The following is a 17,977-nucleotide window of genomic DNA, read 5'->3' on the forward strand; positions in this document are numbered from 1 at the left end:
CCCCTCTGAAACAATTAAAACAAACAAACAAAAAAAAAAAAAAAAAAAAAAAAAAAAAAACAAACCCAGGGCTGTGTTTGACTTCCAAATGCCTGGCTGCCTGCTTAGGTGGAGAATTGGCTCTGATCCAGACCACTCCAGAGCTGTTCTAGAGGATGTTCATGGATGCAACCTAGTCTGCATTGCTTAGTCTTAGGTCCAGGGCTTGTTCCCAAGCATTTTTCACCCAGGGTATAGCTATTACCCTAAGCATCAAATAATTTTGTTCCCTCATTCACATCCAGGTCTTGGCTCCCTGGTGTCCCCATTACATACATATTGATTCACTCCTCAGTCCTCTTCTGGAATGAACTCCCTCTGGAAGAGGACTTAAACCAGGATAATCAGCTGTGTCTTAGTCAAGTCTGGATTTGCTGTTCAAGCACGGAATGGAGATGGAGATCATCAGTTCTGGACATGCCAAATTCACGCAGCTTTTCAGCATGTCCTGTACGGATAACTGGATAGAGATATGGGAAGAAAATCTTGGGGGCATGCAAAAATTATTAGTAATGAGATGAAGAGTCACTTGTACTTCTTCTTGAAAAGTAACCCTTATGACATCCATAAGGAAAATACGTGGATATCAAAGCACCACAGAAACATATGTCTCACTTGCTCCTTATTTCCTCTGCTAGTAAATGCCAGGAAAAGAGGCTTTCCTGTTCAGAAGTTTTCTGTTTGGGCTTAACCTCATTCCCACTGCTTTGAACCAGCTTCATACTTGGCTGTGATGTCTTATAAGAGAGCTGGATGCACAGCATGCTGCTGTACCTCCACAAATACTAGATTACAAAAGCTTTGTGCTTGGTGTTCTTTCTTATGTCTGTGGTTCGTAGCTGCAACAAAATAAAAGGCTGAGATGACAAAGTGATTTGTCAATATGAAAATGTCCAAAATGTATTTCATCCTCTTGTACATGCATGACGCCAATGTGAGCAGCACCTCCCCAGGGAGCTCTGTTATATTGACTTAGCCACCAGGAGCTTGGGGTTGAAGTAAGAGGCAGTATTAAATTTTAACTACTCTTTAAATAACATTTTAAAAATCAATAATGTGGGTCTTGAACCCTCAGCTTTCCTACTGCATTTGGTTTTGTTGTGGGTGCCACGAAGATGAAGTTTTACCTGCTCTTTTTTACACTTTTTATCTTGGTTCCAGAGAAGCATGTCTTCACTATTCCAAGGTAAATATCTAATGATGCTACTGGGCATTCTAATGTGTGTGTGCGGGACAGGGAAAGTACTGATGCAAAATAATTCTGAGTTGCATAAGAAAACATTTGTCAAAGGCTGACATATATTTATTGCCCTTGTAATTGGATACATGGTTCAATTTAACATAAAGATGGTAGGGGAAATGAAATTATTTTAAGTCTTCTTTGCATCCATAAATCCTACTTCTTTAATCATATTAAGACTACTTTTTCTGGTCTAAGTGCAAATCAATTCTGTTCATTCAGTACTTTTGAATGCCAATAAAGGGCATTTTGAAATTTAATGGGAAAAAATAATTTGCTTTGTTTGCCTTAAAACAAGATCTTAAATGAATTACTTCTTGAGGTAGAAAGAGAAACCATTTCAGAAAGTGCTAACAATCTGTTTTCTTTCCAAAGCAGCTTTTATGATGGTTTTTCCAGGCATAAATCATTTTTGAATAACCATCTGGTATTTGCACAATGTTTCAGAAGCAGCTTTATTGTTACCTATCGATAAACTACAGAAATGCCCTGAAACCAAATACTTTCTTAAAACATGAGAACATATGTCAAAGATGAAGACAGGCAAAGTGCTTTTATTTTCTGCATGTACCACTGGTTTAAAAACCTTAAATGTTTTAATAAGTAGAACCAAAAGGATAAGTTCCTCATGTGGTGATTTTAAGCAAAGCTGAACAACCTAAGATTAAATACAACCTGCTCCCAAACTAAAATATCTACACAAATAAAATGTGAATTATTTCTCATATCCCTTCTCTGATTTTGCACCACTCTGCAGACCTTTGAGAGGTAAACACCACTGAGTTCATGCCTTAAAAAGAGCATCTTTCCTCTCCCTTTGTGTTGCAATCCTATTTTGTTGTGGATTGCTATGGAGGTGGGAGGGTTAAAGTAGGGGGAAACAAACATGATTTTGGGTGAATTCAGTGGAACAATATTGCTCGGTGCTACTTGAAGATTTATTTATTTCATGTTTAAATAGAACACTGAATGTCTGACTCTTGAAGAAGAATATGGTGTTTCCCGCTGGAAAGCAGAAGCTTAACCCCCCCCAGCCCCAGTTATGAAAATGGCTAAAATAATGAGATTTACCTGACTAGATAGAATTTTTACACAGCTTTTCATAGGAACAACTCCCCTTCACCTTTCTGTACAGCTAGTGGGTGAAAATATGTGTATTTAGAAGGTAATTACTTTCAGGTTAGCACACACATCTAAATTGGCTCAGGTTCACCCAACCCCTAAAGTGCATGTTTCTTTATTAAGACAGTGCCCAGCTCAGATGAAGTTATCAAACCCATAAAAAAAGTTAACTGAAATGTATCTTACTTACAGGGTAAGATCTGAGTATTGTAGTGTGGGGATGGCAGCTGGACTTCTACCAAGAGGTAAAAGTGAGAGGAAAAAGATACGGGAAACAGGGACAGAGCCCAGTGGAACTCTGGCAGAATGTTGAAAGAAGGGAATGAGAAGGATCTTTTCAAGGACAAACTGAAAGCAATCAGGGAAGGAGGGCATGAGAACAGAAAGAAAAGAGGTGTGTTTAAAATGACCAGGTCCAGCTGTACAGGGGCAGCAGGCAGGGTGAGGACGCTGGGAGTAGAGGGCTGTTTTGGAGCTTGGTATAAGGGTAATAAAGCTTTTGTCTGAGTGTTTTCTACAAAGAGTGGGGAAGAAGACAGATGAAAGAGGGTATAATGCCAAATCAAAGCAGGGGAACTGAGAAGGGCAGCAACTACAGTTTTGGCTGTCAACACTCACCACACTGAAGTGGAAGGGCAGAATTTGGATCAGCTTATTCAGAGTATTCAGGTTCTATCACAAGAGCTAGAGAGGAATCATAACACCTGTTCAGTACTTACCACACTCAGATGAAATATTCATGCAACAAACAGTGGGATACAAGTACACATGAGTTTCCTCTTTATGGTACTCTCAGGCTGTGGGAATCACGCAATGAGACCAGATGCAGCAGGGCTTTTCTTGGCTCCTGTGTGAAAAGACTCCCTCAGCTATGAGAAGACATTCATTTTTAAAGTAGCCTCAAACACACACCTCAGAGTGCACCTGCCTAAAGAAATAGGCAAACTGCCCACCTTGCCTATCCCTGATTGTTTTTTGATGTTCTGTCAAATGATGGAGGCAAAAATAGAGTTGGCATGTTGTTGGTTCTGCATGAGAAACAACAGTGATTGTTTGGAGCCTGGCTAAAAGTAAAGATGAATCACCTGGTTGCCAGATGCTGTCAGGTTTCGACTTGAAATCCGTCACAGCAACAAGCTGTGACAACCATGTTCTGCTGCTTGAAAACCCTAATTTTGAGGGCCCTACCTGTTTTCTTTTCAGGACAATCTTTGCAGACAGGCCTGGCAGGGACTTTGATCGTGCCTGGTTTATGTGGTGCCACCACTTCCAGGTGACTAGATAGCTGAGAGCCACCCCAGCCCAGAAAATGGAAAGATGGGTCTGTCATTCCCCTGAGTCTCCTTCTTCTACACACACAAGTTATTTTCATTATTTATCCAATGCAATTTTTAATTGATTAGGACTCAATGCAGAGTGCTAATTTTTTTCCAGAACGTGAATTTCACTTCTGTCACCAGCACTGGAGTCAGGCATGGAGTAGCTGGGAAGCACCGTGTCTTATACAGCATGTCCAGACCATGGTTTTCAAATAGAAGGGAAATATAAGTTACTGGGCAAAGATGGGGAGGACAGTGCTGCAGACCATCTGAAACAATACCAGCACAGGGACACAAATGAGGAGACCAGAAAAACTTGACTGAAGTGCTGCACATTTACAGAACATCATGTTTGGCTTCTGCCAGACCTGTGAGGGCTTTTGGCAGACTGGGAGGGCTGATGTCTCTGCTGAAAAATAACAGAGAAATTCAGGGGACAATAGGGGAGCCATCTTCCTGTTCTCAGCTAGTTTTCAACTGCTGCTGCTGCTCTGTGGATTAGCTGGGGCTGGTGGCTGTGGTGCTGGTGCCAGCTCCCAGGAGCAATGTCGGTGTTCAGCAGTAAATATTGGCTACCAAAGCCCTGCACCATCTTTTTCATGCATTTTACTGATTGGCAGATGCAGAGGCTGGAACCAGATTCAGTATCTTCAATACTGGATTGTCTCTGGGTTCACGGCAGCCAAGCCAGGGAAGATGAGAGAGGCAAAGCCTGATTCTCCACTTGTGCATGAACTGGAGCTGTTCCAAGTACCTGTGCTTTACCTAAATACCCTTATTTTTCAGGGATGAAGTTTTGTGGGCTCTCCCGCAAACCGATGAACAAGTTGAAGCTCTTCAGGATTTACTGAACACCACTGAAGTAAACAGATTATTCTGTCTCTCCGAACTCTGGGCCAAATTTTCCCCCAAGTGCCTGAATACTGCTTCTCCCTCCCACAAAAGATCTAGCCCACTTCCATTCATTTGTTCTATTACATCAGTACAGGAAATGCTTGGTTTTCATTTCTCACTACCATCTGATTTACATGAGGAGACCCCTACATAATGTTTCAGTGATGAGTTATATCAGAGCTCAGATTTCTGCAATTGATTTTGTGTATTAAGGCACTGCAAAACTGGCAAAACACCAACACACAGTAAGTAGGAATATATTTGCTAGGGAACCTCAGCACTTTTGAGCAGTGTGATCTCGACCTATATGGCCTGCACACCTTTGAAGATCAGGACTGGATTTTTGTGGTATTATTTCAAAGGTAGCATCTAGAAGAAAAAAAATCTTAAAAATTACTTTTGCATTATTATTGCTTTTATCTTTCATTAGATAAAGGAGTATTTGGTTAAATTGAAACATCTCTTCACTTGCCCAATCACGCCTCCCCAGTTTGAAGTCAACACTGCAACAAAGATGTAACCATTCTCTCGATCGACATAATTTACAGGATGATTGAGGATGGGTTTCATATGACTGAGAGCTTTTAAAGGTGTCTATGCCCAGTCTTTCTTGGCTCCTATTTATTTTATGCCCACCCCAAAATCCTTCTGTTGTCCCTACTAGCATCCTCTGATCCTTCCCTTGAGTTCTCAGAAATATTTTGATAATCTTCCTTGCTCTTTTCCACCTTCACAAGTTAAATCACATATACATCTCTTTTTCTGCACCAATATAAACCTCTGCTCCTCCATCTTTTTTTTTTTACTACTGCAATTCTTCACTTTCTTGTACACAGGAGCCCCAAGAAGTCAGGAAGAACTGCATCACACTCAATGCAGAGAGGGCTTGTGACAAGTTTCAAGTCATTTATGGGAATATGCAAAGCAAATATTTTTCATGGGTTATAAACTGGACAATTTGTTTCCATGACTATAAACTGGGCAAGCTATAAGAAAAAAACAGAATGGGAATGGCAAAAGGAAAGGCAATAGGAAAGGGAAAGGGTGGACAAAAACAGTACCTCACAACCAATTGTACTGGTTTATTTATCATTCAAACAATATTCCTTTTGCAACAGAACCATAAAGGAAAAAAGTAAACCCTATTGTCTGGTGAATTCATGCGGTATGATGCCCTAAAAGTGCATCCAAAAATTATGCTGACTTTTTTCTCACTCTAAATTTATGCCTAATTTACTGCTGTCACCCCTAGATCTTTTTGTATTATTGGTTCTGAAGTTTCAGTCTTTTATTGAATATATTGGCTTCTGATTTTATTATTGTAAAATATTTAATTTTACCAAGAACAATCTCATTTTCTTACTTTTCTCCAATTTCTAATCTCTGTATTGCTTCTTCAACTTGACTTATATTCAAACCCCTTCTGGCATTTATTTCCTCCCTGATCAAAGTCATCAGAGAATGCAATAACTACAAAGACAGGTCTGATCTTCATTAATTCTCCAAATACCCTCAGGGAAAATAACTCTCAGCAGACTTGAAAACATATAACATAATAACCAGCTAAACATATCTATTATAGAAGAAATACTATCTCAGCAAAGGTTATGTTCTTGTCTTTGTTCTTGATTTATGAATTTCTGTGCAGAAGTCATTATAAACCTTTCTTAAATACACACATTTCATTTCCAGAGGCAGCAGAATGCTACATATCACAAGGAACATTAAACTGCTTGTTACAAGCAGTCTCTTAAATTGAAAACATATGCTTTGATCATTTCCAAAATGCTTATTAAATGTTAGTAAGAATATTTTTTCCTTCCACAGTAAAAAAAAATAAAATGTTTTTGGAAACTTTGTAGGTCATTCTCTGGCAACCTGTTGTTGTTGAAAACATCAAGAAGGACAGAGAAGTCCATTTCTATGTCAGGGCATCCAAGATAAATAGCATAAAAGCTCAGTTAAGGCAACTGACCATCCAACACAAGTATGTATTTTTTATCTGTAGTCATGAATGATTCTGTGAAGTTGTTTGTCATTCATTTAACAGGAAGTTGTGCTCTTCCTTTGTTATTCAGAGTCTTGATGAGAGACATTCAAGGAATTATTGAAAAACAGACTGCCAATGACACAGTCAATGTTCGTGGATCTTCCTCATACTATGAAAACTACCATTCAATGAAAGAAGTAAGATATTTTTGCTGTGAAAATCTGTAGATGCAAAGGGTGAAATTTGTCTCATGGTTGAGAATGGAGATGGAAAAAAATCATCAGCAGTTAATAATTACCACTGTACTGCTCAACAAATAAAGAGTTATATTTATTGTAATGCTTTCACAGAGATAGGAAGAAGCACCAGACAAAATCTCTCATGCATGTATTGCCTCAAACTGTCATTCAAAGGCAGTTAATACAGAAGCAAAATGAACTCACAAAACAAATGTAAATATTTAAAATATGAAATCAATAACAACTTAAACAAATAGAACTAAACAGGAATTTCAGGGCTACATTTGGACTGTGTTGTGACTGTATCTTACTGTTTGTTTTAGCAAAAATTAGATTCAGGAAAGTGGTAAGTGGATTAAATTATTAGTTTTTCTTTACCATCAGATAAAAATTATGGGAGGTAGAATGAATTTAAGACTAGACCATTTTCCAGGATGAAGGAGAACAATAGAGAGAAGATCCACTTACTAACTTCTCCCTTGCAGATATATCGTTGGATGGAGAAAATAGTGGAAGACCACTCTGATCTCCTCCAGAAAATATATATTGGATCATCCTATGAAAAACGACCACTTTATGTTCTGAAGGTAGGCCTGTGACTTACTGCGAAAACTTCTGAAGTACTACTGTAAGGATATAATGGGGTTTAGCCAGGACATTTCCTTGAATTTATCCCTACATTCATATTTTTTGTGCTTTTTAGAAGTTTCCTAAGGTGTTCCAGTAAGATGCATTACTGCTGCAAATGCATTTGACCGGATTAGGTTCCTTTCTGGATCACAAAGAAGTTACATCTAGGCCATCATGCAAAGGCATAAAATACTGACACAGTGGATACTCTCCTTTGTTGATGATGAAGCCAGTATAGTCTGTTGCCCTGCATAGGTGATGGCAGACTCACCTGACCTCAGGTCTTGCTGTAGTCTTGATGCCTGTGCTAGGACTTTGCAAGCAGCCTGGGTGTGGCTCCCTGCATGCAAACCTAACCAATGGCTGTATCCTCACCCAGGGTCAGTCTGAACTCTCCTTACAAGACAGATGCTTCTTCTTCCATCTTGGTTACCTTTTTGCTTCCACTTTTATGTGGTACCCTTTACAATGGTGACATTTGAATGCAACCTCTCTTTTGTCAGATTTCTAAAAGCAAGGAAAACTCAAAAAATGCCATATGGATTGACTGTGGTATCCACGCTAGAGAATGGATTTCTCCTGCTTTTTGCCTGTGGTTCACAGGTTATGTGAGTACATAATTGCATCAAATTACTGTTTTCAAAGCAAGGCAAAAAATCCTGATGTCATTTACCTCTGTCCAATTGCATTCTAGGATCCATAAAGCCTTAATCCACTTACTCCCACAACACCAACACGTATTTGTGTCTAAGCTGCAAGCATAGCAGTGTGTGTGAGTGTCAGTAGATAAGAGTATCTGCGTATAAGAGAAACAGAAAGTCATTGGGAGTGAATGCAGAGGAGCTCAAATGCATTATCACAGTATATGCAGCAAATTCAACAGAGACATTTATTGTTATGAATGGTCAGGGATGGAGAGGGGATGCCAGAAAAAGCACGTGTTTGGTAATCTACTAGGCCCATGTCTGTACTGTCACGTGGATTCCAGGAGTGGTCTTGGCTCTGAATCATGCAGCATATGGTGACTTGTGTCCATATTACTGCAACTGGCACTGCCTGGAGCAGATCAGAAGATGCACAGGGTAAGCTCAAGCTGTCCAGCAACCCTTGGCTCTTCCCGACATGCCTTCCTAGAGGAACAGGTATCCCAAACTTGCCTGCTCCAGACACGGCACAGGTCCACACCAGCAATCCACTGGCTGTGATGCATCACCTACTCCTGTGTCTATTGCTGCTGCTTCTGCTGACTCCATGATTTTCATTTGTGCTCCTGTTTTTTTCTGGATCTGCAGAGAATAAAGCCAAATAACCTTCTTCTGAAGTATTTTCCCTGCTAGTGACACCCCCATGTCAGACCTCCAGAACATGATCAATAACATCCAGCCGTAGTACCAGTTCATGGAAACTAGAAAACCACTGATGAGTTCAGCCTGTAGATTAATCATTGATGGGATGGGCTTAAATTAACCAGCCTTAATGTGTGGCCACAGACAAATGGACATATCTATCGTTAGTATCTTTATTATCTACACTGCTCAGGAGAGAGAACAGAGGTGCACCAAAAGAAACAACATTCACAGTTTACAACTGGATTTTAAAATACATTGCCTTGGTCTTTTTAAACTTAAGGCATCTCTGCTCAACTCCTTATGCTGAGCTGCTGATCCAGTCCCTGGTATGGACCAGGAAAAGATTTCTGAGGCCTTTCTGGCCCAGACAAGGCTGCCTATCTTGCTCAGTTAATGTTCTGAGATATTATTTATTATTACTTTTTCACAAAAAAAGAAGTTCACAGTAAAAATAAACTAGATGACACTGAGACTTCACCAGTACTGTAGTCAGAGAAAGAAACAACAGAGATGAGTCCTTGAAACGTGAATTATGATTTGACCATGATGGAACTAAATAATGTGGAGGATGATGATGATAATAATAATAATAACAATAAAAGAAAAGTATTTTTTTTTGTCATCAGTCACAACTATAAAATCTCAATGCCTAAAACATTTCAAAGGATGTTGCAGGAGTTAGGGACAGATACAGCTGAATGTACCTTGTGACACACTGATAATCCCAGCTTTCAAGGTTCCACTGGATAGAAATGCATTTGCCCTTTTCACACTGCTCCAAATAAATACCAGCTGTGCTGTCATTTTGCCAGTGACATGTCCCTGCAGCATTTTTCAGAAGTAACAAGCTGAACATTTAGGTTCTTCATTCCTTTGATCTAATTAATGTGGTTTAAATTCAAATTTTGTTTCTATATCTCTTCATGAAGTAAGAGATACAGAATTTTAAAAATTTTAAAAATTTTAAATTTTAAAATCGGACATTAATACACATCTACACACATGCATTAAAATCATCAGCTCCCCCTAGCAAATCCTAGGCATTCTTTATAATGGGCCCACTTTTTATAATTTGATTTTGTCATTAAGATTGTAGAAAGATTGACATTTCTCATTTAGTCAAAGGTAGTCCATTGCCTGAGGATAACTAGGAAGGATTTAAAATGAAAGAAGGTGATCTAAGTAAGGCATAAAAAAAGAAAAAGGATGATGAAGGATTTAGTCTATTCTAATTGTAGTAAACCCACTTATCTAGATTAAAATTTATATTTTTGTCATGGACCAACAACCAGGTTTGGTATCACTAAAGCCTTCAAAATAAGCTGTGAGGCAAAATTAGCAATGTAGATCTTACTGACTCTTATCATATAGTTGCATTAAACTCACAGTGTAACCAGAATAAATAATGTTATGTACAGCAGCCATTTGAAATATTGCTTGTTATTTTGGAGCTTGCTGTTTTTTGGGCAGGGGGGAGGGTTTCTATTACTTACACAGGCAGCAAAAGCTCAAACCTTCCTATTAATAGGCTTCATTTCTGTCTCATGACTGCCCACTCACACTAAAGGACTGACTCTATCAATTTCTCCCCTGTGTATCTGACTGACTGTATCAATTTCTCCCCATGGCACTTCTGAGCAGAGAGCTACTTTGCTATTGAACCATTTCCATTATGTGATGAGCCTTATCAGACTCAGGTAGACTGCTCTGATAATTGCACAATTATTTTACACATGCCACCAGGTACCTTTGTAGGAAGGTAAGAAAAATAACAACTACAAATGCTTTTAATATGTTTCCCCTGTGCTTTACAGGCAATCCATGTGCGTGAGAGAGATCAGACCATGACAAACCTTCTGGAGCACTTTGATTTCTACATCATGCCTGTGATAAATGTGGATGGTTATGAGTACACATGGAGCCACCCCTCTGTATGTAGACCTTTTTTGACAGGTTGTGCAAGGTACTGATTTATGGGAATTATCATTGTGTATGGCTAAGGCATATTTCCATCCTGGAACTGCACACCCCAAACTCTTACTCTGTGCTTGGAATTTCTGCATCTTTGCCCACAGAATGCTGGATTTGTGCTCCTAAACTCAGATACTTGGCCAAACTTTATGTCTTCTGCCCTCCTTCCACAGTCCTTTCAAATTCCATTGAAATCAGAATGTGATCACTTCCGATCCTACCCAACATTTCCTTTTAACACCCAGCCTTGCTGATAAACAGACTGTGGTTTTGGAATCTTCCTTGGTCTTCACTAGCACAGGACAGTAGGGGCACAAGTGGGAAGTCACATTTAACTAGCCAGTGAGGTGGTGCATTCACTTTTTCAGCATTTTTCCCTCAACATGGCTTGTGTGTTTCATTCCATAGAATCGGCTGTGGAGAAAAAGCCGCTCCTCGCACGGTAACAGCAAGTGCATTGGTACTGACATGAACAGGAATTTTGATGCACACTGGTGTGGTAGGACATAATTTTCTTCCTAATTTTCTACCCCCGCCTCACTTTTGGCCTGTAATTTTTTTCAGTTTGAAAACATTTTCATCTACTGTTCCACAAAGTTAATACAAAGACAAATGGAGCTGAGTATCTGTTATGAACCGGCAAAAACTTTCCCAGCTTTAGATAATTCTTTTTGGGACTCAGGATTTTTCATCCCCAGATAACACACCATGGAAGAACCTCTTCCCAGCACAACAGAGCCCCTTCCATCAGACCATGGCACACATGGGGGAGGCTGTTAGTGGGAAGAAAGAGGGAAGAGGTGGCCCTTGCCATGTCACCCAAGGCCTGTTGCACTTTCCGGCTGAGTAGATGCTCCGCTGTGGCGTACAAACTAATCAGCTCCATCATGCTTCCATAATGCTGGGCTGACCAACATTTTTTGGCCCTTAGTGATTCTTATGGAGATTACATCATAGTTAATTAGTGCAGGCACTTTGGTACTTGTTAAGTTTTTTCATAGTCTGCAGAACAGCTGCCTTAAAATGTTACCCTATAGATCACACCTGACTTCACTCAGTGCTGACACTGAAGTCCTATATAGATTTCAGTCATTCTAGCCCAATGCTAAACCATCCATGGCTGTTATATCAAGAAAAACATGCTTCTTTTTTTTTTTTTTCTCCCTAAACACTAAAGATCCTGACTGCTTCCAGTAAGTTATTTGGTCTTATTCTGAAGGCAGAAGTGGTGAATCCTATTTGTCTTCTTGATAACTTGTTCCACTGTCAATTTTTCTCAAAAGTCTTCATTTTGATTTGTTTCCTCAGCTTCCCATTGGGAGTTTGCTTTCCCACAAGATAAATAATCATGTAGAACTGCCTTTTTCCTGTAGCACTTCTAGATTTTAAGATATGATCTCACAATCACGTGATAATTTTAAATGAAGCATATTCATCCTCTCCTCTAAGACCTTTTATCCAGTCTTTGAATTCCTTTTTTCTACATCTTCTCCTTGATTGTAAGAGCATTATAGGTGAGAAATCCCAGTAGGCTCGCAGAGATTTCTAAAAGAATGTGAGTTCTTTCCATAGCATGGTGGAATCCATGATTTCTTGTGTATTAACATCATACTCTGCTCTTTCATTTCATACTCTTGGATTTTCCATGAACAGAAATGCAGAAGGGAAAAAGTAAAGGAGCAAAACTGTGCACTTTTTTTTTGGTTAAAGGTCCAGGAGCATCTCACTCTGAATGCCAGGAGACATACTGTGGACCCTACCCAGAGTCTGAGCCTGAAGTGAAAGCAGTGGCTCGCTTTGTCAGAGACCACAAAGACATCATCAAAGCTTACATAACCATGCACTCCTACTCCCAGTTGGTGTTGTTTCCATATTCTTACACTATGAAGAAAAGCAAAGACCATGAGGAGCTGGTAAGTCTTCCCACCTCCTGAAGTTTCACACTTATTTCAAAACTATTCACTCAGCTTGATTAGTCTTGTAATGAGTGAGTCACTGTGCTGTGAGGATCAAGAATAAGGAAATGACATTTTTCTTGATGTTCTTTACACTTTAAAAAGTCTAGGCTGGTCTAGTAGTGTGTAAGTCAGTAAGCTTCTTCTGAAGGCAACAGAAAAAATGAAAATATTTGTTCCAGATTGATTACACATCAAAAAAACCTAATAAGTTGAAGCTGCTGCTAAAAGAGCAAAGTCCTGCTGTTCTGGACATCTTGAAAAGATAGATATGTGCAAATTCTTTATTATGTTGTAGGATTTATATAACCTCTGAAATTAATTGGGTGTCGAAAACACCCTTTACATACCTCAGCAATGAGGTATTCTGGTGGACACTTGCTACTCTTATTAAAGCTTTTTCTAGAAATACTTATTTAAAATTGTCTTAGTGGTAGGATGGAAAATATATCCTGCACATGTACAGTTTTATTTTCTTGAGCCACCAAATGACACAGTACAAACTCACTGGAAACAGCAGAGTTCAAAACAGAACAGTTACTCTTTCCCTGTAAAGCACAGAGAGGTGCACTGATTCTCAGCATTTCAGTCTTCTTCGTAGCTTAAGAGTAGAATCCCCTCAAACAATATATTTTCCTGTCATACTTGTCAATATTACTTAAATAGTGACTTAAATACTGTGGAAGAAAAGAAAAAAATATGAGATGAATGAGAACAAATGGTTTGACAACACTTTTCTGCCAGAAGTGGGGATAAGGTCCCATCTATACTTTTTATCTGTTCTACAGCAGAAATGCAATCTGTAGCATGGGCATATGCTGAAAACTTCTACCACATTCAGTGGGTTTTCTAGAACCTTTTATATGATTATTTAACTAATGGGAAATCCTGAGCACACTGTAAGTAAATTCTAACTGCTTACCTATTATCTATTATAACAACACCCTAAAGTTAAAAATGTTTTGTTTAATTTCAGGAAAGTCTGGCACAGAAAGCAGCTAAAGCTATAAGAAGGACAACTCGGAAAACTTACAAACCTGGTGCTGGTGCACAAACAATCTGTAAGTATGACTTTATTGCAATGAAAGGCGTGACAGTGTATCCTTGCTAGCATCAGAAGACAACTTCTGAACAGAAAAAGGTCTGGTTTCAGGCAATTTTTCTATTTTCCCTCCCTCACACAGATTTAGCTCCTGGAGGATCCGACGACTGGGCTTATGATCTTGGCATTAAATATTCTTTTACCTTTGAGCTTCGTGACACAGGAACTTACGGATTTTTGCTTCCTCCTCGAGAAATCAAGCCAACTTGCTTAGAAGCACTTTCTGCTGTCAAAGAGATAGCTCAACATGTCCTACAAAATTTGTGATGTCGAATATAATTTATTCCAGCATGACTGCACTTAGTTACTTACAAAAATGTAATAAAAAAAAGCCTGTTCCTTTATTGAAATTCTTTCTACATAGGCAAAACCCCAGAATGACTGCACCTCCTGTATTTTGGAACACATCAGTTATTTTCAGCCATACTTATATACCTGTATCACAATGGTAGCTCACTGCACCACAAGTATAATAGAGGGAGCATAGTATAGGGGAAAAAAAGCACACACGTCCCACTAGATGGTGAGAACTCCAGATGAAGGAGTCTCTGACTGACACAGGGCGCACTGGGCAGACTCCATCCCCAGAAGAGATTCCCCCACACAGGTCATTTGCGTTACTGTAGGATTTTGTTACAAGAGGACAACCCCACTTATCATGCCCACTGTGAAACAGGAAGGGTGTTCACAGCAAGACAAGCACACTCAAGTGGCCACGCCACCAAGTGGCAGCTGCCCAGAGGCTGCTCCACTACAATTAACCAAGTCCATTCACCCTGCAGCCAAGGGTTTGTTGCTGCACAGCACCGGCCTGAAGACTCTGTAAGACCTTTGTAAGGTGGCAGGACAAGGGCAAATGGTTTTAAATCAAAATTGGGCAGGTTTAGATTAAGAAAGAAGGTTTTACAATAAGTATGGTGTGGCACAGGCACAGGTCACCCAGAAAGGTGATGGATGCCCCATCCCTGGAAACATTTATGGACAGGTTGGATGGGGCTCTGAGCAGCCTGTTCTAGTTGAAGATCACGGAAACACAGATTCATTGAAGTTGGCAAAGATCTCCGAGATCATCGAGTCCAAGCTACAATCCAGCACCACCCTGTCAATTAGACCAGGGCACTGCGTATCAGTATTTCGGTATGTACGGTATTTCCTTAAACACCTCCAGCTAAAGTGATTCCACCACCTCCCCAGATATCCATTCCAATGTTTAATCATCCTTTCTGTGAAGAATTTCTTCCGAATGTTCAACTTGAACCTCCACTGGTGCAGCTTAATACTAGGTCTTCTCATCCCCTCACTTGTTGCCAGGGAGAAGAGACCGCCCCCGCCTGGGTAAATCTCCTTTCAGGTGGTTGTAGGGAGCGATAAAGGTCACCCCTGAGCCTCCTCCAGGCTAAACACCTGCACCTCCGCCAGCCGCCCCTCACCAAATTTCCGTTCCGAGGCCTCTGCCGACCCCATTGCCACTCCCGGGAGGCGGAGCCGGGCGCCCACCCCGCCCTCCCCAAGATGGCGGCGCTGCCGCTTCCGACCTTCCCGCCACCGCCCTCCCAGCTGCGACGTCACCGCCGCCATCATCGTCGTCATCATCGGCGGCGGCGCGGGCGGCGCGAGGGCCGCCGGGAAGGGCGCGCGGAGGCGGTGGCGGCGGCGGCGCTCCCACGACGGCTGTCCCGGCGCGCGGGGCGGGAGCGGCGGGTCCGCGGGGGCGCGCGCCGCTCCGCGCGCTCCTCCCCATCCTGCCCGCGCCGCTCCGCGCTCAGGCCCGGGAGGACGGACCCCCCCCTCGCCCCCTCCCACCCTCTCCGCCCCGGGCGGCGGCGGAGGAGGCGGCGGGGAGCGGCGCGGCAGCGCAAGGAGCCGGTGAGTGCGGCGGGGCGGCCGCGGGCGCGGAGGGTGGGGCGGAGAGGCGGGGCGGGCCCCCGCGTTCCCTTCCCCCCGCCCGGCTCCGGCCCCGGGCCTCGGGCGCGCTGGGCCTGCGGAGCGCAGCGGCGGGACGGGGCCGCGCTCCCGCCCGGCTTGGTGCGCGGCCGGGGCCGCAGCGGGGGCACCCCGAGGAGCGGGGGGTGAACGCCCGGAGGCGCCACCCTGCCGTGTGCCCGGGGTGCCGTTCCGTCAGCTGGTGCTCGTGCGGGAGTCTGCTGCTTCCCTTATACTGGGATATTCCCTGCTCGTGGGGTTTCTTTGGTTGGGTTTTGGTTTTGTTTGGGTTTTTTTTTTTTTTTCTCCCACTTCAGTAGTGCTCTTCTCCCACTTTCTGGCAGTAAAATAGTTTCTGCTTTATGTGCTCAAGAGGGACTACTAATTTCGCTTGTATAAATTCACTCATCACCATTCCTTCAGGCGGCGGCTACAGCTAACTCCCATCCCTTCCAGAACTGGTAGCCGGGCACGTTGGGTTAGTGTGTTACGGGTGGTCTGCGTAGGGCCTCGCCTTTGGCTTCTCGATGGATTCTCACTCCACCGTTGATTTCTTGCCAACCTTCTGCAAGACTGTTTGAAGATCAGGTGTTTGGCTCTCAGTGGGTTAGCAACCAGCGCTTTGAGGGATCTCGGGCTGGTGAGGAAACACTCACGGTTCCTCTGTGCAGACGGGAATGGACGGACTCAGCCAGTGTACGTGAACACTAAAGAGTTGTGGCTTTATGTGGCTGTGCCCGAGATAAACACACCCTGCTTCTCAGCATGTTTGCTGAGAGTGACAGCGCGCTAGTGTGCTGATGCGGCTCACTGATTGGACTATGTGTATCCAGCAAGCTGGATACTAAGGCAGAGTGAACTTGGACCTGGCCACGCCAGTCTGCACAGGCTGTCCAGTAGTCTGGGGGAACATCTTTGAATATGAAGACTTTGTTAGACAGGGCGTGGAATCCTCTATACTTCCTGATATCGTACTGGGGCCTGATGTCTTTATTCACCTGTGGAAAGCCAACCATGATTTTGTTCTCGTGCAAACATAATTAGCAGCTGCCTATTGCTACTAATGGAGACATATCATATGTGTAATTAGAGGGATAGGTTCAAGTTACTATGGTGATGAGTTACCAACAAGGAGTTTTTAAATTTGGATTAATTTCTAGTTTTGTGTCTAACAGGCTTCTCTGTGTATTTGACTGCTCTTTTGGAATGTTCATTATGAGTGCATTTTACCATTTTTAGTAATATTTTTAGGTAGTAAACCCATAGCGCTTTTTCAGATTTTGCTCCTGTATTAGCGATGTGATGTGGAAGTGTTAACATTGTAATAGGACCCGAAATATTTTCAGGTAAAAGCTCTTCATTTTAAAAAGTGCAGGAAACCATCCTCAAAGCTGTTACTTAGTTTTCAACATATATTTAGTATATCAAGGAGTGTTAATAATGAGTTTGTATCTGAACTTCTGTAGGACTTTGAAGTAAGTTCACTTATTACTTGAAATGGCATATTATTTATCTCTTCACAGGTAGGATTTTCTGAAGTGATGTTATGCTTAGCTTGTGTGTGGTATGGTGTGCATGCGCAGACATTGACATGCTTATGAGTGATGTCTTGGACTTCTAAAGAGATTTTTATCTCCTTAAATGTTTTCTTGTTTTTGAACTTTACTTTTGTTCTGTTACATCTCAGTTTCAAGTTTTCCTGTAGAATCCTTCAGGATTCATTTTTTTCAAGGGGCTGGATTAGGTTTTTCTAACAGAAAACCAGGGGTTTCAGATATCTCTTGATTGTAACTTATGTAGTATCACGCTGATTTTGAAGAAAAATGTTAAGCATGCTTGACACCAAAATATAGGAATACTGGTGATAAAAACCACAGAACTTCAGTGAATGCTGTGTCAGTCATACCATGTCTCATTGATTTCAGTTCATTGGTCAGTGCCCACTAGGTGCACTCACTTCTCTCAAGTCTGTCACATTTTAGATGATTCATGTAAATAACACTCTGTGGTGTGTTCTCCTTCAAATGGTAGTGTAATTAATGTCATTAACAGATTGTCTTTCACCCTGGGAAAGTTACTTCATTTAAAGAATAACATAGATGCATCCGTGAATGAGTTATCCTAGTGTTACAATATTTCTAATTTATTGTAAAGATTGTCATGGATCTTATTTTTGCATGGAAAAGTGATAATTTACAGTAAAA

At 41.5% G+C, this 17,977-nt stretch overlaps 2 protein-coding genes across 3 annotated transcripts in view; both read left to right on the forward strand.

The window, feature by feature from the left end:
• Nucleotides 1-1,137: 1,137 nt before the first annotated feature.
• On the forward strand, nt 1,138-14,463 carry CPB2 (carboxypeptidase B2). The gene is made up of 11 exons (XM_066176186.1): nt 1,138-1,225; nt 4,507-4,582; nt 6,477-6,601; nt 6,693-6,801; nt 7,329-7,430; nt 7,977-8,081; nt 10,637-10,753; nt 11,202-11,292; nt 12,504-12,706; nt 13,725-13,809; nt 13,933-14,463. Exons 1-11 carry the CDS (start codon nt 1,155-1,157, stop codon nt 14,115-14,117), a joined length of 1,269 nt encoding a protein of 422 aa, XP_066032283.1. The 5' UTR covers nt 1,138-1,154; the 3' UTR covers nt 14,118-14,463.
• Nucleotides 14,464-15,524: 1,061 nt separating this feature from the next.
• Nucleotides 15,525-17,977, forward strand: part of ZC3H13 (zinc finger CCCH-type containing 13) — a 46,252-nt gene continuing 43,799 nt past the window's right edge. The window contains exon 1 of one of the 2 annotated variants that reach the window (XM_066176187.1): nt 15,525-15,716. The gene's annotated coding sequence lies outside the window, so the exon portion shown is untranslated. The remainder of the gene's footprint in view (nt 15,717-17,977) is intronic. The other variant, XM_066176189.1, reaches the window with a different exon arrangement.

This window comes from Chamaea fasciata, unplaced genomic scaffold (genome assembly GCF_029207755.1).
Source record: "Chamaea fasciata isolate MVZ Bird 193981 ecotype frontalis unplaced genomic scaffold, bChaFas1.0.hap1 SCAF_2, whole genome shotgun sequence".
NCBI lineage: Eukaryota > Metazoa > Chordata > Aves > Passeriformes > Sylviidae > Chamaea > Chamaea fasciata.